Here is a 23,223-nt window from a genome sequence, read left to right on the forward strand (position 1 = left end):
TTAACTTTTTAATTGAAAACGACAAAAAATGCAATCACAATCGTAACTGAGAAAAGTTCAGATTAAATTAAAAGAATTATTGATTGAATTACTTTTGAATTGAAAACATTCTTATTTTCAATTGAAAAAATTATGCTGATTGCCTTTTCTGTGTACAACCTTGTGGGGATGGTGGCTCGAACAGCCTCTGAACACTTTCCAATTGAAATTCTAGTTTTCATTTGTATTATCATGTGCGACAGCCACAAGAATAAAAGATTTATGACTTTAAAGTATAAATTATAAAATAAAACAATTAAAATGTGAAAAAAGGAACAAAATCTGAAAAAAATTTTAAATTCCAAACAGAGCATTTGACATTCTAGTGGGATTTGGATACAACTATGGAATTGGAAAATTTAATCAGCTGGGCAAGTGACCTATCCTTCTTTAGTGAACCCTGATTCAATGTTCGTATCCAGTGAAAGTCGACTTCGACTTTTTTACACAAAAAGTCGATTAAACGATTAGTCGACTTTTAGATCCCTACCATATACACACATCAATCTCTTGCGCGAGCAAACTAAAAATAAATGTTATAGGAACTTCCAGCTTATAAAATTTAAATATTTTTTTTTACATAATCGAGTTGTTCATATAAAGCCACGAGAATGTATTTATTACGATTATTAGCAAATATGTATGATATGGATTTTGAAGAACGTTTATAAAACACAAAGTGTTTGGAAGAGTGGTAACGCAAAAGAAAGAAAAAGTGACCCTAACAAAGTACAGTAGTACAGTGTTTTCTCGATTCACATCACGACGAAGGCACGAAAATAAACTGATAGCTCATTTGTTTATATTAAACAAAGGCACTAAATTATTTACCACGAACAACAAAGTATCTTTCAATTGTGAAAATTTGTGAAACTTTATCGCGTGACGATAGTGAATCCCATTGTAAATCTGAAAGGTGACGCCATTTTGAAAAGCCACCACCAACACAATCGCCGCCGCTAGCCTTTAGCAGACGAAGAAACGAGATTTTCCAAAGCAGAAGAATTTGTGTTAGATCTATTCCGGTATAATCGGGTTTGTTGTATTAGTGTAATGTTTACTCAGCAACAAAAACTCAGACTACAACAACAGGCAGCCAACAAAATTTACAGCATAAACAGAGCCGGAGTGAAGAAGAGAATCCTTGTCCATCCCTCTACCATGTTCAGAAATTTCAATTGCCAATTGACGAAACCAGTAGCCACCACAATAACGAAAAGAACAACAACGGCAATGAACTCGACCTGTGCCCTCAGACAAAGAGTCGTCATCTGTCAGCAACCGTGTCTCATATGCCTCCTTCAAGCTTAAGAAGTGTGACAGCGACCTTAAACTTCAAGTCCAATTGAAATTTAAACGTAATATCCAAGAAATATTATCAACCTTAAAAAAAGGTCGTCTTGTCCCCTCTTAACTTATATTTGTTAAGTTATATGCATCGTTAAAACAAACGTGATTTCAAACAACTACACTAGTGTTATTATATATTTAAAACACAAATTAGTTACCATAGCCAGCCAAACGAAAGGAAAATAACAAGGAAATATCCATAATACAATAAATCAATAGACATACCAAACATACACACACAACCTTTAAACTCTTCTTGGCGGCTTAAGGATATTTACCTGGAACGTAAATTTCCTAAAAATTTGGATATTACAGAAATCTCTAAAGCATCACAGTATAAAAAATCTATAAATATTCGCCATGAAACTATTGGAGAGTTCGCGCTTTGAAGCGATCAATAATGCTTTGTCCATAGGTTCGGGCAGTAGCACCATATTTGGACGCATTGAATCTTACTCATGCAAAATGGTTGCTGCCGACAAGACGTTGTATAAACGCTTCACCGCTGAAACCCATGGCTATGGACCACACGATCTACAGGCCCTTTCGCCACCACAGACCTTGGCTGATCTCTCGCCAAATTTTCATCGAAATAATAGCCAGTCAGGTGATGAGGGCGTCATTTTATGTGATACCATTTCACGTAAGACCCTCTTTCATTTGATTGCTACGCTAAATGCTTCGTTCGAGCCGGACTATGACTTTTCGGAGGCAAAGGTAAGAATAAGCTTTTTTATCGCTTAAGCTTCTATCAGATGATATGTATTTTCGGTGATATCAACTCTGAAAGTTGCACACATCGTGTGATACGCACGAAAAATTTAGTATAAAAAAGGGGTTTTGGAATAAATATGCACATTTCAACCGAGATACATGTAGACACATGTCTGCAAGAAAAGTACAATACATATGAGAATATACGCCGATTATAATGAGCTCATGTTCGATGTACATGGGGAAAGTCTTCAGGATACAGAAAGTGACAACACATATGTAAAGCACATATCGTAATAAAAAAGTAGGATTATGTGTTAAGAATAATTGAAGATTTATGAATTAACTCAGTTCAATTGGCGGTTAATATTCCCAATTTTGGAGGGTCTAATCAATTATTTATTTAAATTGGTTTGAAATTCACATCTGTAGATTGATAGGATTGATATGGATGTCCTTTTTGTATGGAGTTACACACATAGACAACTAATATTGGAAACAAAGAGGTCACCAGGCCTGACTACAGAAGCATGCGAACTACCTGTCGCCCCTTCTTGCCAATACATTATTGGCAGGAGGCAAGGCTAGTATCGACCTATAAACGTAGAAACGCTTCTGGGGGTGGCCTAAGCGCCCAAGATTAGTTCTAGCCCACTTCAGAATTTTTAAAACTACGTCGTTGTCGATTAAATTTGTTTTCTCGGCAAAGGCTGGGCGATGAAGACCACGTCTACCACGGTACGGGAGATAACCTCCACTGCGGCTATGAGAGGGTAGGAGCAGATCATACCATTACGGAATAAACAAGGCGACCATTGTTGTTGTTGTGGCCACATTTGTTTGTGGAGGTAGCGAGTCTCGTCAAGCTCTTTAGGTGAGCAAACTCTTTTCGTCCTATAGGAGCGATTGCCTCGGGAAATTGATGGCCATTGGCTATTTAAAGGCGCCAATAACTCACCTTATCTTATCGAGTATTACAGGCGCTAAGTATTTAAGCAAAAGGCGGTGTCGGTCGACTTTTCAATGAGACTCTCCATTCGATGCCGCTGGTTGTCCGCTACAGCAGTTGTTGATATTCCTTATATGGAGTTTTCCACTATTTGAAACCTGTGGACGTGCCCGGTAGCTATCAGTTGAGGTTCTTGTGATGATCACCACCCGGTACGGGATAGGTGGCAGCACCACACAGGCCGGAAAATGGAGGTCCGATCTGTGTGGTGTTCAATGCTATCTCGAGAATCATAGCTGTGAGCTACCGGGCGCGTCCACAGGTTGCGGATAGTGGAATGCTCCATACGAAGGAGCTGCAACGGCGGTCGCGGACAATCATCGGTATCGAGCTCCGAGTCGCAGTGAGAGGTCGGGCAGAACCGCCTCTTGCACAAATACTGAGTGCCCATGATGCTCGATATGACGGCGATCGGTTCTTTGGATTGGAACGAGCTTGCTCACCTACAGGGTCTTGACGAGGATCGACACCTCCACATGAAAATGTGGCTACAACAAGAACAACAACAACGATGAACAGCACCACACAAATCGGAGCTCAGAGCTCCAACCCGTGGTCATGGTCACACCGTGCCGATACTCGGAAGATTTCTGTATAGAACTTTAAGAAAAGTTGATCGTTGAAAACTATTGAGTTCACAAAAACTTAAAACTTTTATCTGCCCACCCTATTATACATGTTAACAATTTAATTAATATTTTACATGTCTTTAATATTAATACTTTTTTAATAATTTTTGTTGCGTAAGGTAAATACTAAAACGCCTTTTTTATTTACACAAACGTCAAAAAGTCTAAAACAAATTTTAAATGTGCTATCAATACAAAGAAAGCAAAGAATTTCAAGTAAACATATCTCGAAAATAATAAAAATAAAGGCTGATTACTTTATATGTGGTTAAGTTAAAGCACAAAAAGATAAGACATGGGATTGAGAAAACAACATTGAAAATTTGAAATATGAGTGCATGTTCATACGTGAGTTTAATATTAATTTATCAGCCAAACATGAGTCATATTCCAATGTGGAACAATGAACCTAAATTCACACTTAGCCTATTTCGAAAAGGTATTGTACAGTACTATCAGTAACCAATGGTTAAAATCACTAGTCAACAATATAACATTGACTGCAGTTTCCCCCTGTTAGTTTATATTTCGAAATCTATTTTGTTCGTAAGAGCCACATGATGCTTATATAAAAAGATACATAATGATCTACTACTTACCTTTTGGAGAGAAAAAAAAAGTTTTCTGCCAAATCTGGCAAAAATTATAGCTATTAGGAACCGAAGAAGAGAAATTGGGATATCGGTTTATATAGGAGACATATCAGGTTATAGATCGATTTGGACAATACTTACCACGGATGTTCATAGCAAAACACTACGTGCCAGCCAAATCGAGCAACAATTGTGGCTTCTTTATCGCTTAAGCTTCTATCAGACGATATGTATTTTCGAAGATAGCAACTCTGAAAGTTGCACACATCGTGTCATACGCACGAAAAATTTTGTATGAAAAATGGGTTTTGGAATAAATATGCACATTTCAACCGAGATACATGTAGACACATGTCTGCAATAAAAGTACAATACATATGAGAATTCACGCCGATTATAGCGAGCTCGTGTTCGACGTACGTGGGGAAAGGTCACCAGGCCTGACTACAAAAGCATACGAACTACCTGTCACCACTTCTTGCCAATACATTTATGGCAGGAGGCAAGGCTAGTATCGAGCTATAAACGTAGAAACGCTTCTACGGTGGCCTAAGCGCCCAAGATTAGTTCTAGCCCACTTCAGAATTTTTAAAACTACGTCGTTGTCGATCAAATTTGTTTTCTCGGCAAAGGCTGGGCGATGAAGACCACGTCTACTACGGTACGGGAGATAACCTCCACTGCGGCTATGATAGGGAAAGAGGGTAGGAGCAGATCATACCATTACGGAACGAGACGACCATTGTTGTTGTTGTGGCCACATTTGTTTATGGAGGTAGCGAGTCCCATCAAACTCTATAGGTGAGCAAACTCTTTTCGTTCTATAGGACCGATTGCCTCGGGAAATTGATGGCCATTGGCTATTTAAAGGCGCCAATAACTCGCCTTATCATATCGAGTATTACAGGCGCTAAGTATTTAAGCAAAAGCCGGTGTTTGTCGACTTTTAAATTAGACTCTCAATTCGATGCCGCTGGTTGTCCGCTACAGCAGTTGTTGATATTCCTTATATTGAGTATTCCACTATTCGGAACCTGTGGACGTGCCCGGTAGCTATCAGTTGAGGTTCTGATGAAGGTTGTGATGAACACCACCCGGTACGGGTAGGTCCGATCTGTGTGGTGTTCAATGCTATCTCGAGAATCATAGCTGTGAGCTACCGGGCGCGTCCATAGGTTGCGGATAGTGGAATGCTCCATACGAAGGAGCTGCAACGGCGATCGCGGACAATCAGCGATATCGAGCGTAGAGTCTCAGTGAGATGTCGGGCGGAACCGGCTCTTGCACAAATACTGAGTGCCCATGATGCTCGATATGACAAGGCGAGTTAATGGCGCCTTTAAATAATCAATGGCCACCCTGTTCCTGCGGCGATCGGTCCTTTGGACTGGAACGAGCTTGCACACCTACAGGATCTTGACGAGGATCGCCACCTCCTACGCCACCGCTACAACAAGAACAACAACAACGATGAACAGCACTACACAAATCGGAGCTCAGAGCTCCAACCCGTGGTCTTAGTAAAACCGTGCCGGTACTCGGAAGATTTACTGTATAGAACTTTAAGAAAAGTTGATCGTTGAAAACTATTGAGTTCACAAAAACTTAAAACTTTTATCTGCCCACCCTATTATACATGCTAACAATTTTATTAATATTTTACATGTCTTTAATATTAATACTTTTTTAATAATTTTTGTTGCGTCAGGTAAATACTAAAACGCCTTTTTTATTTAAACAAACGTCAAAAAGTCTAAAACAAATTTTAAATGTACTATCAATACAAAGAAAGCAAAGAATTTCAAGTAAACATATCTCGAAAATAATAAAAATAAAGGCTGATTACTTTATATGTGGTTAAGTTAAAGCACAAAAAGATAAGACATGGGATTGAGAAAACAACATTGAAAGTTTAAAATATGAGTGCATGTTCATACGTGAGTTTAATATTAATTTATCAGCCAAACATGAGTCATATTCCAATGTGGAACAATGAACCTAAATTCACACTTAGCCTATTTCGAAAAGGGATTGTACAGTACTATCAGTAACCAATGGTTAAAATCACTAGTCAACAATATAACATTGACTGCAGTTTCCCCCTGTTAGTTTATATTTCGAAATCTATTTTGTTCGTAAGAGCCACATGATGCTTATATAAAAAGATACATAATGATCTACTACTTACCTTTTGGAGAGAAAAAAAAGTTTTCTGCCAAATCTGGCAAAAATTATAGCTATTAGGAACCGAAGAAGAGAAATTGGGATATCGGTTTATATACGAGACATATCAGGTTATAGATCGATTTGGACAATACTTACCACGGATGTTCATAGCAAAACACTACGTGCCAGCCAAATCGAGCAACAATTGTGGCTTCTAGGGACCAAGATGTCAAATCGGAAGATGCTATATCAGGATATGGAAACTATATCGGAGTATATACGAAGTTGAAACGTATTTGGCACGGTTGTTGAAAGTCGTAACAGGCGTGCATAATTTCAATCAAATCGGATGACAATTGAGGCTTCCAGAAGCTCAAAGTGTCAAATTAGAAGATCGAAATATATGGGAGCTATATCAGATTGTAGACCGATTTGGAGAATACATACAGACCATGGATGTTGGATTAAAAACCAAACACAAAGCACAAAATTTCAGCCAAATCGGACAACAATTTCGGCTTCTATGGGAGCAAGAAGTCAAATCGAAGGAATATTTACATGGAGTGTATATCTAAATACGAGTCGATGTGGTCCATAAGCAATCCCCAATGATGGAGGTCATTGCGCCTCCCATTGCATCTGAAGAAATTGACCTCCCCCGGCAAACCAGAGTAGTTCTGGCTCAATTATGATCCGGCAGATGAAGCCGCCTAAACTCCTCAGAGCAAGGAATGATGCCAAAGTGCAGGATGTGTGTACCGATTGTGACCTGGCACACATACGACACACGTTCCAGTGTTACTGCCCAGCCAGACCCACTCGTTTTAGACCCAGATCACTCTGGAGGCACCCCACCTTAGTCGCAGAGTCTCTGGATCTCGATACTCGACTGAGTCAAGCGGACGAGAGATGGAACACGATACACTGCTACAACAACAACAGCAACAACCTACGTCAATAAGTATATGTGCAAAATTACAAGCGTATAGGTTTACACATTCGACTGTTATTGTGATTTCCTCAGACGGACGGAGACAAGGAAGGATGGAGGGCGACAGACAGACGACGGTCATGGCTAGATCAAGGAATTCCTTGCTATGCTCAAAGTTCCTTATTGTTCTCTATTTCACATCCTTAATGTGGTTTAAGTCGGCTATTGTGTCCCCAACTAAGTACGATGGTCTGTTAGCTGCAAAGGACGGGAAATGATGCAATAAATGGTTAGCTCGGATTATGTCCTCCCGAAAACGCTCGGATTAACCAAGACGGCATTCCTCTGGCATTCGCGGCCAAATCGTCCGATGAGCGTTTCATCCTCAGAGAAGGCGTTAATGACCTTACACTCCAAGACTGTTCGTGACCTTATCATCCTGTCTGTTAATGCCCTAATGGACGGTTTATTGTCCGAAAGGATGTTCCCACTCAACGTCCTCGCATTAACATTATACTACCTCATGCATTCCATGATCGCCCGGATATTTGCCTACAGGACAGTATTATGGTCAGACAATCGGAAACATATCTCAGTTCCTGGTTCCTCTATTTAGGCTCCCTGGCCCACTATGTTCTCTAACATTGATCTATTCTTGTATCACTACCTTCTAGATGGTAATATCAGAGTTTTGTCAATCTGGGACTACTGCTGACAGTATTGTCTCGCACTCGACCTCAAGTGCCGTCATTTTACACATCCTGTTAATTCCTGCCCCTCGGATATTGAAATCGTTCTGTTGAGGAAACGTGGTGCGTCAAATTGATCCACCTTGTCTTCCACGTGAACAGGCAGATTTCATTCTTCTCTGGCTTAACATTAAGACCCCTTGGTCTAGCCCAGTCGTATACCATCTTCAAGACCCTTTCGGCCTTCCTGCATTGCTGTTTCGATCCATGACCCTTAGAAGTATTATAAGATGGTCTACGTAACAGACGTATGCAAATCCCTCTTCAGTCAGGATCCGTTTGTGCTAAATGTATTGTTCCTTTTTGGTGTTCAAAAAGTCGAATCTAGAAATGGATATATATCCAGTCTGCTACAGACTTTGTTGTTGTCGTAGCCACATTTTCATGTGGACGTGGACTCATTATGGTCCATAAGATGGATCGCCGTGTCAACGGCCAATGGTTATTTAAAGTAGTCAATAAATCACTTTGTCATATCGAGCATAATAGGCACTCAGTATTTAAGCAAGAGTCAGTGTCGCCCGGCTATTCACTGGGACTCTCCACTCACAGACTATGTTGTTGTCGTAGCCATATTTTCATGTGGACGCGGATTCATTCCGGTCCATAAGACCGATCGCCGCGTGAACGTGATGGCCAATGGTTATTTAAAAAAGCCAATAAATCACCTTGTCATATCGAGCACAATAGGCACTCAGTATTTAAGCAAGAGTCGGTGTCGCCCGGCTATTCACTGAGACTCTCCATTCGATACCACTGATTGTCCGCGACTGCAATTACAATTACTCCATATGGAGCATTCCACAGGCTGTGTATTCGCGGCCCCCAACTAACACCACACAGATCGGAGCTCAAATATCCAGCCTGTGTGGGATTCATGGCTAAAATCCGTGCCGGCCCTATACAGACTTTACTAAGCATGTATGATAGGCAGGTTTATACTTTAGTGAACATATGAAGGCTTTGTATATTACTTGACATCCGTTTTTTCCTTTAATTTTTTTGTTCAAAGATAAACAGCAACAAGTATTTTTAAGGCGATGTAATATGATTTGATAAGAGCCGTTTTCTATATCACAATAACACTCGCAAGCGGTATATTTAACTTTCGTACAATATTATCTAACAATACATATTGTGTCCGCTACACTTAAGAAAAATATATTTTCATCAATTCAAAGTTGCACCATCGATTGCGTAATCTGAAGATTCATCTTGGGGTTATTGCTTCAATTACTGAGGAAATATAATAGAAAGTATTTCGTTTAACAAAACAATCCGCTAAAAGTGACAACAGTTTAAAAAAACCAGAAAAAAAAACAAAAATGGCATTTAAAAACAAACATATATTTGCACAACCACAAGCGTAGTAAATAACTTTTAGAATACCTATTTGTTTTCAAAACAAGCCGTTTGGGTTGTGAGGTTGCCAAAAAAAACCCAAACAAAAATACAAAAACAAAAAATACAAATACATATACAAATGAACGTAGGAGTTCTTGTTGTTGCTTAGCTCTTTCATTTCGTGTGTTCTTTATACATATTTTCAATGTCGTGATATAAGAAGCTCTTGTACGCATACTATGTAGTGTGTAGTATTGTTTGTATACGTATACTATGTACTCGTAGTATGTGCGCATAAACTTAGTACATTACCCGAAAATCATAATATTATTTGTTTTTAAATTTAATGTATGTATAGATTTATTGTATACGATGTGTTGTTCAACCTATTCTCCCTCTATATAGTATTTAGATTTTTGTTTATAAAAATAAGCGGTAAACAGTTTATAAATTATTTGAATTGAGAGAAAAACATATTAACCTATATAAATGTCTAGGGATGCAAGAGTTAATTGCGTTTTAAAAACTAATTTGTATAGTTGAAAATGAAATAAATATACGAAAAGTTGGAAAATGGCCATGTTATATACAGCGATATATCCATACATTAAACAGGATGAATAGTTTGTTTTTTTTTTTCTACCAAACTATAGATTCCCATTATTAGTTTTTATCCCATACAATAACTCAAAAGATATGGAAATATATTGTCTCTAAATTTTTATCCTATAAAATAAATAAAAAAGACAAAACAAAACAGCGTTAAGTTCGCCTGGGTCGAGTTTTATACATAAATCTTCTGTCATGGATTACAATTGCTAAAATTTATATTTAAAAACAAAGACTAAGAACCTTAAAAAAACAACTAAAAGTGTGCTAAGTTCGGCCGAACTTTGGATACCCACCACTATGGACATATTAATTATCCTATTTTAATATAACTCCACTACCATGTAAATGCAAAAATGCACTTCTCACACATCAATGAGTGTTGTCCGAATTAAGTTTAAGCTCAATGATAAGGGATCTCCTTTTTTATAGCCGAGCTGGAACGACACGCTGCAGTGCGACACCTCTGTGAGGTACTTTACCACGTTAGTTGTAACGTAAGTATCTCACAAATGTCGCCAGCATTAGGAGGGAATATCCACCGCTGAACATTTTGTCTGATGTTCTCACCAGGACCATAGTTATATCTAAATAGGGACTGGTCTGGATCATATTTGATTCAGGTCCCTAGAACAGTTTTAGCGAAATCAAGCAATAAATCCGCTTTTATGGGATCTCAATATAGTTTGATATGTATCATATTCCGATCGGTTGACGGGGAGATTAATACAAGTCACTGTCAAATTTCAGCAAAATCGGATAATAAATGCTTCTTATACGGGATTTAGACACTATGTTGGCATATCGATCTATATGACAGCTATATCCAAATATAGTCCAAATTGGCTCGATCAAGAACTGCGTGCAGCAAAAAGACGTGTGTGTGCCAAATTTCAGCTCAATTTCTCAATTTTTGGAGGCTGTAGCGTGATTTCAACACAAGGACGGACAGACACGCGGACATCGTTAAACCGCCTTAGAATTTTACGACGATCCGAAATATATATACCTTGTAGGGTCGGAAATGGATACTTCGATATATAAGAAACGGAATGACTAAATGAATATACCCCTTATCCTATAGTGGTGGATATAATAATGGGGTGTTTAGTTTGTCTTTATTTTGGATGGTACTTGCAAAATCCTTTAGACAATTTCCATTTATAAGCAAAAACTAAAAATTTTAGCCAAATCAAATTAGATTTGCGCCATCAACCAGAGTGATATATCATATCAAATGATCGTTTTATATGGCTACTTTGTTTTATGACCGATTTGTGTCCTCAAGAGGCTCAAAAAGTTAAATCGGGAAATTAGTTTGTATGGGAACTACATTCGAACATAGACCAACTTAAGCTAGTTTGGAAGGCAAGCGGCTAATAACCTCTTTGCCATCCGCGTCACTCGGTGTCCTTAGGTTTCTATGTCGTTATACCCACATTTTCATGTGGAGGTGGCGATCCTCGTCAAGCTCTTGTAGGTGAGCAAGCTCGTTCCGGCCCAAAGAACACATCCAAGGCCATGAGGATTGCGAAAACTTCAGCCTGAAAAACACTGCAACCAACCAGTTTCCCGGTTTCCCTCCCAGCGCTGTACATAGTCCTTCGCATCTCCACTCCGCAGAACAACTGAATGCCCGAAATTCTAAGAGCACCATGACCCTGAATTCCTCTGTCTGAGGGTAGTCTTCAACTCCGCGCAGTCCAAGTATAAGTGCAAATGTTTCAGATCAAGTATCGCATTCAGCTCTACTCTCAGAGCAATCCTACACGCAGCCGATATCAGCACCGCTGCAATACCCTGCAACTTCTCCAACATTTTGCGAAAACACCTCGAGAGCCCGGTGCCATACCAGGCACTCAAAGGTGAGGATCAGCCGAACCACAACAGTGAAAATTCAATGGACCGTACTCGGCCTAAGTCTCCGAATCGACATGAGTAGAGCGTTTTTAGTTTGATTCTCTCCTCAACGTTTCTTCTCCAGTTCAATTTCTGGTCAAGAATAACGCCTAAGTGTTAAGCCCCTAAGAAAATGGCGGCTCCACTCCATCGTGAACACTGTTTTGCTCGAGTTTATGCCAAGCCCATTGGCTTTCGCCCAATCTTGAAGACGACAGACTGATCGAACTAAAGTTCTTGGGCGGGAAGTGACCCGGTTTCGCAGCCTTGGAAAGAAAACTACCCCCTAACATCCCGCTACGCAGTCGGCAGAAAGCCCTAAAAATCCCCTGTAGGAGACTCATGGCCTACGCTCTCGCTCTTTGCAGCATGACAGGCGATATCCCATCCTGCCCGATTAATTTGTAGGGCTCAAACGAATTAATCGTCCGGACTATACTTCCCTCCGTTATCATCCTCTCAACAACCGATAGCGCCTCGGCATTGCTATGTTTCTATGAGACATCCATAACGTCGGAAGTCACCGGTCCACTGGCACATCTAAGGACCTCGGAGAGTGGGCTGTGACCAGGAGTTCGAGAGTTTCGGAACTAAACTCCGTCCAAGTTTCGCCACTCCCGAGGTCTTTCCGGTCCTTATATGACGCTCTCCGAAACTTAAAAGACTTTTTCATCCCCATCACCCACTCAGAAAGGCCGATCCATGAGACCCTCTTAGTAGAGCTGGCAAACTATCGATAATCGCAACATTCGATATTTTCGATTCTTTTAATAATAAATATCGATAGTGTATGTACTATCGATACTATCGTTAATTTCCCATCACCTATATTTCAAACGAAAATGAGAAAATAAAAATCAGGAGATCGATTTATATAGAAACAATATCAATGGACAGACCAAAAAAACCAAGGATAATAAAGTCAGGTGGAAGTCGAGAGAGAAATCGTTGTAAAAAATGTTAGTCTACTCAGACGAAAATTGCGCCCTCCATAGGCGCAATGTACCTAAAAGGATACATTTAGTGTCGGATTGCTTACTTTGTTTAGTTTTGCAAAAAATTTAACTTTTGCGATAGTATTCATCGGAAAAATATCAATCGATATTCAGTCAAAAAATTAATATCGATAGTGCCATTGATATTTTGCCAGCTCTACCTCTTAGTCGATCATACCTCTCCCTCGTACCAGATTAGGGACTCCATATAAATGTCCAATTCAATACCTAGCATGGTATGCCTGGGCTTGTTGTACAGCCTCCTCGTAGTCCGCCCTAGTTTCCTCTGAACCACATTCCATCAAACAGTCTGCGAGAGAGGGCAGGTAAATGAGAGTGCAGTTCTACTCAAAGCTGCTCACCAGGCTGCTGTACCATCAAGCACAGTGCTAAAGGTTCGAAGCTTTACATAGCCACGCTCGACATACGGCACCAGTTCTGTTAGGATTTATAAATGATGGATTATTGTTCGTGGACAAAAACAGATTGCAATAGATATATTTATGGTTTGGGTAGGAGGCCTCCTTGGACCCTCCAATTCGTCAAAACAGTATTATCGAGACTGGTCAACGTTATGTATATCACCTCTGATCTATTATTTATCTTCAATCCCATGGCAGGTGGTTTGTACGTACCGGATTGTCCCGATGGATTCCTTGTTGGTGTTGTAGCCATGTCTATATGTGGAGGTGGCGATCCTCGTCTAGCTCCTATAGGTGAGCAAGACCGATCGCCGTGGGAACATAATGGCCATTGGTTTTTCAAATGCGCCAATAACTCGCCTTGTGATATCATCATAGGCACTCAGTATATATGCAACAGCCAATGCAGCCCTGCGTCTCACTGAGACTCCACTTGATATCGCTGATTTTCCGCGACTGCAGTTGCAGCTACTCCGTATGGAGCATTCAACTATTCACACACAGATCGAAGCTCGAAGTTCCAGCCTGTGTGGTGCTTATAGTCATCCCGTGCCGGGCCGATGGAGTCCTTCGACAAGGACTGTTGCCTCAGTGTACTTAACACTGCTACAACAACAACAACATTCTTTATTCTCAGAACAGAATAAAATCGTAAATCGACTCCTTTTTTATTGATAATGAACTCCTCCATTTGAGTGGGGCGCGTTCGCATCGCAATGAAGATCAGGCGAGTACTATTCTCGCGCACAAACCTACGCACAGCCTCATTCGGCTGGTCCGTTTCCTCATAGGGCAGATATATAAACGAAAAGTCTCAGGGGTTGGAGTTTCTCCTATCTAATCTCAACTTTGTCAGATCGCCATTTCTGTTTGAAGGATTAGATTTAAGTTCTCCTTTCCTACAAAAATGTCCTCACCTTGTCACCCGTGTACTTCGCATTGCTCAACCCAGAGATCTATTTCTCACGATGTAAGGTTTCTGAATCAAAGCTAATTTTCCCATGAACATTCCATAAACTTCTCACATATCAATCAGTGCTGTCTAATTCAAGTTTTAGGCTGGACACTATCCACAGAAAGGTTGAGGACCTTAGTCAGGTACTCGACTCCCGTTTCATTCAGATTCTCCAGAGTCTGATTCTGGGAACAGTATGGTTAGAGCGCCCAACCCCATCACACTCGTCTGCGAGTTACGCTGCCTGCACCGGGAAATTGGCCTCAACTGTCGTATTAAACCGTCTGTTACGTGTGATTCCGCCAGTCTGTCTGTTGACTTAATTTTGATTCCAATTAATATATGTATATACAGCGGTCAAAAAAAGTATTCATCATTAGCAAAATTGATAATAAATTCACTTATTTTGGGTAATTGAAGAAAATTTAAAGTAAACAAATAATGCAGTTTTATGCAATAGTTTATTTTTCGTAATATGTTTTAAAATAAATTCAAAAAATAAATTTAATTAGCGCAAAAAATGCAATTTTATATAATAACACCAAAAACAGAACAAAAAAAGTATTCATCATTGATGTGCTATCATCAAAGTCAAATTCAAATATTATTTGGGAATCCCCCTTTTCTGTTTTATTTAGTAAAGGAGGCTTTGCCCTTGACAGCAAATATTTAATTTCATTGAAAATATAGTTTTTGTCAAAATGGGTCGTAAGCAAAACGAGGTTTCTGATGAGGTAAAAGTTTTGATAATAAAACACCACAGGAATGGTTTAACTCAAAAAACTATCAGTGAAATATTAAATAGATCTACTATACAATCTACTATACAATCCATCATCAGAAAGTGGACAGAAACGAAAACTGTTGACAATAAACCAAGATCTGGTCGACCAAAAGCACTTTCAGTTGGAGATGTGCGTTGGCTAGTGCGGCAAGTTCAGAAAACTCCGAAGACAAATGCGACCATTCTTCGTAAAAACACTATGGAATATTTAGGGAAGGAAGTTACTACACAAACAATTCGAAATACACTCAAAAGGCATAGTTACAGAGGAAGAACTGCACGTAAGAAGCCCTTTATAAATAAAATAAACCGAGTGAAAAGGCTAAACTTCGCAAAAATGTATGTAAAACAGCCCGAATCATTTTGGAAAACAGTCATTTTTGCAGACGAGAGCAAGTTTAATCTTTTTGGGTGCGATGGAAAGGTCATAGTGTACAGAAAACCAAATACAGAGCTTGAAGAACGAAACACAGTTGCTACTGTAAAACATGGTGGAGGTGGTTTAATGGTTTGGGGGTGTATGGCGGCTTCAGGAGCGGGAAATCTTGAAATTATTAATGGAGTAATGGATCATAAGTATTACATTGACATTTTAAAGAGGAATTTAAAAGATAGTGCTGTAAAACTTGGGCTTGGTAATAACTTTCAATATTATCAAGATAATGACCCCAAACATTCTGCTTTAAATACCAAGATGTGGATGCTGTATAACTGCCCCAAAGTCATTAAAACTCCTCCTCAAAGTCCCGACTTGAACCCAATTGAACATCTTTGGGAACATCTCGAACGCAAATTGAGAACGCGCAATTTTTCGAGCAAGAGTCAAATGCAACAGGTGATAATGGAGGAATGGACTAATATAGACCAAAATATAACCGCTAAATTAGTCCAATCGATGTCAAACCGTTTAAAAGAAGTTATAAGACGCGGTGGTCGAATAACAAAGTATTAATTTTTTTAAATTATGTTATTTATTTTTTTGTTTTTTTGCAATGATGAATACTTTTTTTGTTTAATTTTTTGTGTTCAGCTGTAAAATGGCCCTTTTTGTTCCAATAAATACTATTTTTTTCTTTAAAAACAATGAAATTGTGTACATATATATCACACAAGCACTACTGCATCATTAGTTTAATATGTTTTTATTCCAATTGTCTTTTGTAGACTTATTAAAAAAAAAAAACATTGAATGATGAATACTTTTTTTGACCGCTGTATATCAATCATTATCAATTAATATCTGAATGTCACATTTAAAGAACACAAAAAGCAAACTGTTAATATATTTTAATCAAATATTGACCTAAAGTACTGGATAACAGCACTTGCTTGGTTATAGCCAGTGGGAATGGTGACCTCACAACAGTTTAAACGAATACTTAACAATGTGCTATGACTTTTACATATGCATTAGGGTGTCAAATTCGATTATTATATTGGAAGGAAGGAAACTGTATCCTCTAAAAAAAATAATAATTTTTGGTCACGATAAATTTGTTGATTTTTCAAAAAAATAATTTCTATTTATTCAGTGCATTGTTTTGTCAAATGGTTGGTTTGAAATCGGTAGGGAAGATTATATTTGATTTAACACTGAAACAACAGAAAACAGTTTGTAAAACCTGCCCTTTCAATCGTTCATATGTATGTATGTAGGTATGTTAAACAATTATTCGTTCGTATAATGCTGTATACGATGTTTGTATATGTGCGTATCCATTCATGTACGTACAATACGATTTGCGTTGGCTAGAGTTGTTCTCTATTTTATGAATTGCCCTAACAGAGGTTATTGACATTCTCTTGATGGATAAAAATAAGTGAGATCTCTCTTTTGTGAAACACTGTAGTTGAGAGCAAAACTTACTTGTATGAAAAGAGTTTTTTTTTTCTATTTACATATGTGTCCACGGCTATACTTTCTTGCTGCCTGTTGCATAATTTGGCTCCCATGAAAATCTTGTAAAATAGAATTTTTTTCTATTCCTTCATAATACAAAATTATGGTTGATTTTACAAAAGATTATGATTATGGGTATTAGTTTTGTAATGAAATATATTAAACGACTCAACAAATTAAGACAAAAATCGAAAATATCGGTCCACATAATGCCAATCATACCCAAAACAATTGAGCGAAACATTATAAATATCTGTTGAAAAATGCGCTTGCTTTGACTCAAAGAGTTGTTGTAGCAGTGTGTTGTACACTGAGGCGGCAGCCCTTGCCGATGAAGGACTTCATCGGGTCAATCCGGTACGTACAACCGGCTGCCATGGGATTGACTCAAAGAGTGAAAATTGGCAGTGACATACATACATATATGTATATACAGTGTCGTGCAAAACAAAAGCAGAGCTTTTCATATTGATGAGAAAAAAAAACCTACAATTCGGTTAATGCATTATGTGCATATAACGCCTTCCCTGAGAATGGCACGATCCGCATCGTTTGGTTGCCGGGTCATAGCGGAGTAACGGAGAAGCCTTTCGGGCCGACCCAGTCCAAGTTAAGGGCGTGGGCAACGAATGCGCATACAGCCCTGTAGAACAGCGAAACGGTCGATAGGACGGCGAAAATCCTATGGGGAGACTCAGATCGTGAGAAGACGAGTCTACTACTGAAACGAGGTCAGTAAAGCTTTTCCCACCCCCTTACCCTAATGTTTAGAAATGCCAGATTTCGGAGTCAATGGTCACAAGGCGGTCTTAAGCTTGATTTGTGGGGAGGAGTCATAGATGGTTGAGCACCTATTGTGAGACTGCCCTGGAATTGCGAGAGTAAATGCAGGTTTATGGCTACACAAAAACCTATTTCCCTGTCTAAATTGTTTTCATGCAACAGTCCTTTTGACATTTTGGGCTATTATAGCTTTAAATTCTATACAGAAGGAGCTTCTCCAGACTGCCTGGTCGTTTTGTCATCTATGTTGGCTCCTAATCTTCTTCATTTTAATGCCTGACATTGTACTGACGTAAATTTTATCAGTGTTCTTCTTTCGAGGGCGACAAAATAGACCTAAGTTCGAGTTTGCTAGACGCGTGCCTAAGTTTAAAAACATAACAGCAGCAAACACAATTTATAAGATAATTATTTTGAAGTTTATATTTTGGTACAATCCAAAAATGAGTTGACATATCAAATTTTCTCAGCTGGGTTGATGCGGCCACCTGATAAATACGCCCTGCTCCAAAGGCTAACCCACAAAACCATCAAAGAAGGCAAAGTTTTCACAAGGTTATTATAGCGGTGGATAGCTACCAAGTGAAGCTGATGTTTAATACTGCAGCGTAGTTCTAGCAAAGGGCTCAAAAATAAAGATTTTAACTAGAGGGGTTTTATATGACTTTTTGAAGCTCTTGGATATTTTTGGGATTTTCAGGATAGTTAAAGTTTGTTGGCTACGAGGATGACGTTGTCTTTACGGTGTGTGGCCGTGTGGCAAGATTGACCAATGTGCGTGATGTATCCCATGAAAGATAAAGTTGGTGCTATTCACCAATTTGAGGGAATTTGATGTGTTCGGACTTTGTCAGGACTTTGACGTCGCGCCGGACATATGACGGACTTACAATTGATTTGTGGGGATGAGGATGAATTATAGACTGTTGAGCACCTATTGTTTCATTGCCCAGAAATTGCGGGAGTAAGTGCAGGATTATGGCCAAACGAACACCTTTTATATGTCTAAATTTTCTTCAGGCACATAGTCCTTTAGCCATTCTTGACAACTAAAGCTTTAAATGGTAGACAAGAGGAAGGAACACTCCAGCCCGCATTTTTTTCATACATGTTGTCCTCCTTATTCTAATGTCTGACATTGTACTGTCGTAAACTTTATCTATGTTTTTCTGCGCTCTAATTCTTTCAAAAGTCAATTCAAAAAAAAATATTTATTTTGAAATTTATATTTTTGTAAGGCGAAATAAAAAACGAATTGACATATCACGTTCTATCAGCTGGGTTGATGCGCCACCTGATAAATACGCCTTGACCATATGTAAATTTTTCTAATCTCCAAAGAACTTAGTTGATTTGTTTCCTTTACTTATGAAAATATCTTTTAATTTTTTTCAGAGCCACGAATTCAGTAAGGAACCCTCATTGCAATGGGTTATGAATTCAGTACACTCGAACTTATCGGCTTTGGCTGGTGATCAATATCAGGGCTTACGTCAGCCATTATGGTCAGCTATTGATGATGAAATCAATTTACAGGAATGTGACATTTACAGCTACAATCCAGATTTGAGTTCGGATCCCTTTGGTGAACCAGGCTGTCTCTGGTCATTTAACTATTTCTTCTACAATAAGAAATTGAAGCGTATCGTATTCTTTACATGCCGTGCCGTAAAGTAAGTTTTTACATTGAATTTTAAACACAAAGACATTTAACCATTAGTTTAAATTGGGTCATATAATTTTTAATTGATAATGCATATCGATGGCTTAATATTGGGTTTTCCTATAAGGACTTGACCCCGAGACACCGTAAAGTGTATATATTCTTGATCAGCGTAAAAATCTAAGACAATCTAGCCATGTCCGTCCGTCTGTCTGTTGAAATCATGAAATCACGGACTATATCTTGATATAACCCCCATATAAAAAGATCCGCCGATTTAGGGTCATATAGCCACATTTAATATCCGATTTTGCTGAAATTTGGAACATTGAGTTGTGTTAGGCCAGTCGACTTCTTTCTTCAGTTTGGCCCAGTTCGGTTCAGATTTGGATATAGCAGCCATATATTGGGTTGCCCAAAAGGTAATTGCGGATTTTTCATATAGTCGGCGTTAACAAAGTTTTTTACAGCTTGTGACTCCGTAATTGCATTCTTTCTTCTGTCAGTTATCAGCTGTTACTTTTAGCTTGCTTTAGAAAAAAGGTGTAAAAAAGTATATTTGATTAAAGTTCATTCTAAGTTTTATTAAAAATGCATTTACTTTCTTTTACTTTTTGGGCAACCCAATAGATCGATCTCTCTATTTAAAGTCTTGGCCCCATAAAAGGCACATTTATAATACGAATTCGCTAAATTTTAAATAGTGAATTATGATAGACTTCTCGACAGCCGTGTCGTATATGCTTCAGATCGATCTATATTTGGATATGGCTACCAAAAAGACCAATATTTTGTTCTACAAAATTGAACAATGACTTGTACTTATTATACCACTTAATATCCGCGTCGAATTTGGTCCAAGTCGGACCATATTTCGATAAAGCTGCTATGGGGGCAAATTATGCATTTTTCACCGGATAATGACGAAAGGTGGTTTACACATATACCCGAGGTGGTGGGTATCCAAAGTTCGACCGAACTTAACGCCTTTTTTACTTGTTATACCCTCCATCATAGGATGGGGGTATACTAATTTCGTCATTCTATTTGAAACACTTCTAGCCATGTCCGTCCGTCTGTCTGTCGAAAGCACGCTAACCTTCGAAGGAGTAAAGCTAGCCGCTTAAAAATTTGCACGCAATTCCTATTCGATTTGGCTGACATTTTGCATGGGGTGTTTTGTTATGACTTCCAACAACTATGCTTAGTATGGTTCAGTAATTATAAGATCATTGTTATCTTGTTGTATGTGAAAACGAACAAATAAATCTAATCTAAATCTAAATCGGTTCATAACCGGATATAGCTGCCATAAAAACCGATCCTGAATCTTGACTCCTTAAGCCACTAGAGAGCGCAATTCTTATCCGATTTGCTAGAATTGTTTTGTTCTGACTTCCAAAAAATTTGCCAAATATGGTTTTAATTGGTCCATAACATGATATAGCTGCCGTATAAACCGATCTGGGATCTTGACTTCTTGAGCCTCTATAGTTTGCAATTATTATCCGATTTGGCTGAAATGTTGTACAACGACTTCACTCATGACCTTCAACAAACGGTATATAGCCTGATACAGCTCCCATATAAACTTTTTTACTTCTTGAGCCCCTAAAGGGAGCAAATTTTATGCGAATTGGCTGAAATTTTACACAACTTCTACTATGGTTTACAACATTCATTTCAAGTATAGTTCGAATTCGAAGATAACTTGATATAGCCCCAATAGCTCCGCGGTCAAGTTTGGAACTGTCAATACGTTGGACACAATTTTCGATGATTCGGCCTCACATTTCAGCCGAAACGGTCGCTATTTCCCGTTGTTGGCTTAGACCAATGAATTGACGTAGCCCCAAAGATAAAAGTCTAGAAGCGTCAAACCAGAGTCACATGTCGTCCACGTCCATATCTTCCAATTCAGGCCAAAAATATTCAATGAGCACAGGCACCCCGGTAGCCAAGTTTGTAGCGTGCTAAGATTACCAGTGCAGGGGTCGTGGTTCGATTCCCGCCAGAAGCCTTCGTCTGTCGCTACTGTGGTATCACAATGGACTTAAAATTGTCTAAGTGAGACTGTAAAGCAATGCCACTCTTACCTAACCTAACCTATGGTGCTGTAGCGTTGTCCATTCATGGTAACGTGACGATTGGCATCGTCGGTGAAGAAGTATGGCCCAATGTCGGCGCCGGCATGCTTACCGCACCAAACAGTTTTTTTGTGTTGATGAGGTGTCACGCACATGTGGACTTTCACCGGACCAATAACGCTTATTTTGCTTTCCGATGAACCCATTAAGCCAAAAATGAATTGAGACCAAGAATTGGAGTTGGCGCTCTTTAAATAGCGGTCACCGACTCCGCATTTTGGTAGTAAATTATTATGATTTGCAGACGTTGTTCGTTCGTGTAGAACAGTGGCAGTTCGATGAATAGTGTAAAAGTGCGTTCACAAATTAAATTCAAAACTTTCAAGTTAAGCTCTATGATAAAGGGCCTCCTTTTTATAGCCGAGTTCGAACAGAGTGCCGTTTTGTGACATCTCTTTCAAGAGAAATTTTACATGGCATAGTACCTCACAAATGTTGCCAGCGTTGGGAGGGGAAAACCACCGCTAAATTTTTTTCTGATCGTTTCGCCAGTATTGGAACCCAGTCGTTCAGCGCCGTAGGCGGACATGCTAACCTCTTCGCTACGGTGGCCCCTATTGGAAAAATCTTTATAAAAAGCTCGGGTTTTTTTTTTAAATCATTGTTAATCTGTCATTTGAACTTTTATCCACACGAAATTAGGAGCCAAGGTGTATTTGACATTTGAAAAAATTGAATTAGGAAAATTGAAAAAAGAAAAAAATAAAATTGAATTAAAAAAATTGAATTAAGTCATTGTTATGCACGTACTATATTTTTTTTTATTCGCATTCAAAAATGTCTTCATTTCCTTTAATTTCAGTTCATTGTACGCTGGAGACACCTCGGATTTTTCCATGGAAGAAGAAGTTTATTAAATCAATAAAATCAAGGAACTTCACAACAATAATCTATGCATGTCGTCAATGTATGGCTGAACTTCATTGTTTTTGCTCGTGCGTGCGTGCCACCGCTTGGTCATGACCATGCATCATCACATATTGTCTAGAATTATTTGCTCAGATAACGCAAATTTCTGCTCCTTAACAAAATCAATCAAATGAATGAAAATAATCCCATATGTTTGAAATCTTTAATTTGTTTGTGTATTTATGGGGCCCGAAGGCAGGTGAGAGCTGCGGTGTGAGAATTCGTGCCTCTAAGTACACGCGATGCCCATTGAATTATTATTCAATATATTACACACTATGTATAAAAAAAATAATGTTAGTTTTAAAAATTTATTACTGTTTTAATATTTTTCACTCACTCCTAAGAAAAATCACTTATATAAATGTAGTTTTAGAGAACATTTTTTTTTCTGCTTATAGCTAAAACGCGTTGACATTTTTGGGTTTTGCTAACCATTGTACTAATTATAAAAAAAAATAGAGGATATCATTATTGTACGGATGTTATACCGACAGCTCTTGCACATAAGCAACTTATAAATGCCTCTGTGTTTGAACACCAAGAAAGAAATGCAATGAAAATATTCTTTAATTGGATGAAAGTTTCAATATCGCTTATATGGAGTACATCAACTATCCGTTTTGTCAGTTT

General features: G+C 38.6%; 1 protein-coding gene across 1 annotated transcript; it reads left to right on the forward strand.

The window, feature by feature from the left end:
* Positions 1–505: 505 nt before the first annotated feature.
* On the forward strand, positions 506–22,721 carry LOC106086322 (repressor of RNA polymerase III transcription MAF1 homolog). The gene is made up of 3 exons (XM_013250952.2): positions 506–2,106; positions 19,267–19,544; positions 22,484–22,721. Exons 1-3 carry the CDS (start codon positions 1,750–1,752, stop codon positions 22,536–22,538), a joined length of 690 nt encoding a protein of 229 aa, XP_013106406.1. The 5' UTR covers positions 506–1,749; the 3' UTR covers positions 22,539–22,721.
* Positions 22,722–23,223: the final 502 nt, after the last annotated feature.

Source organism: Stomoxys calcitrans, chromosome 3 (genome assembly GCF_963082655.1).
Source record: "Stomoxys calcitrans chromosome 3, idStoCalc2.1, whole genome shotgun sequence".
NCBI lineage: Eukaryota > Metazoa > Arthropoda > Insecta > Diptera > Muscidae > Stomoxys > Stomoxys calcitrans.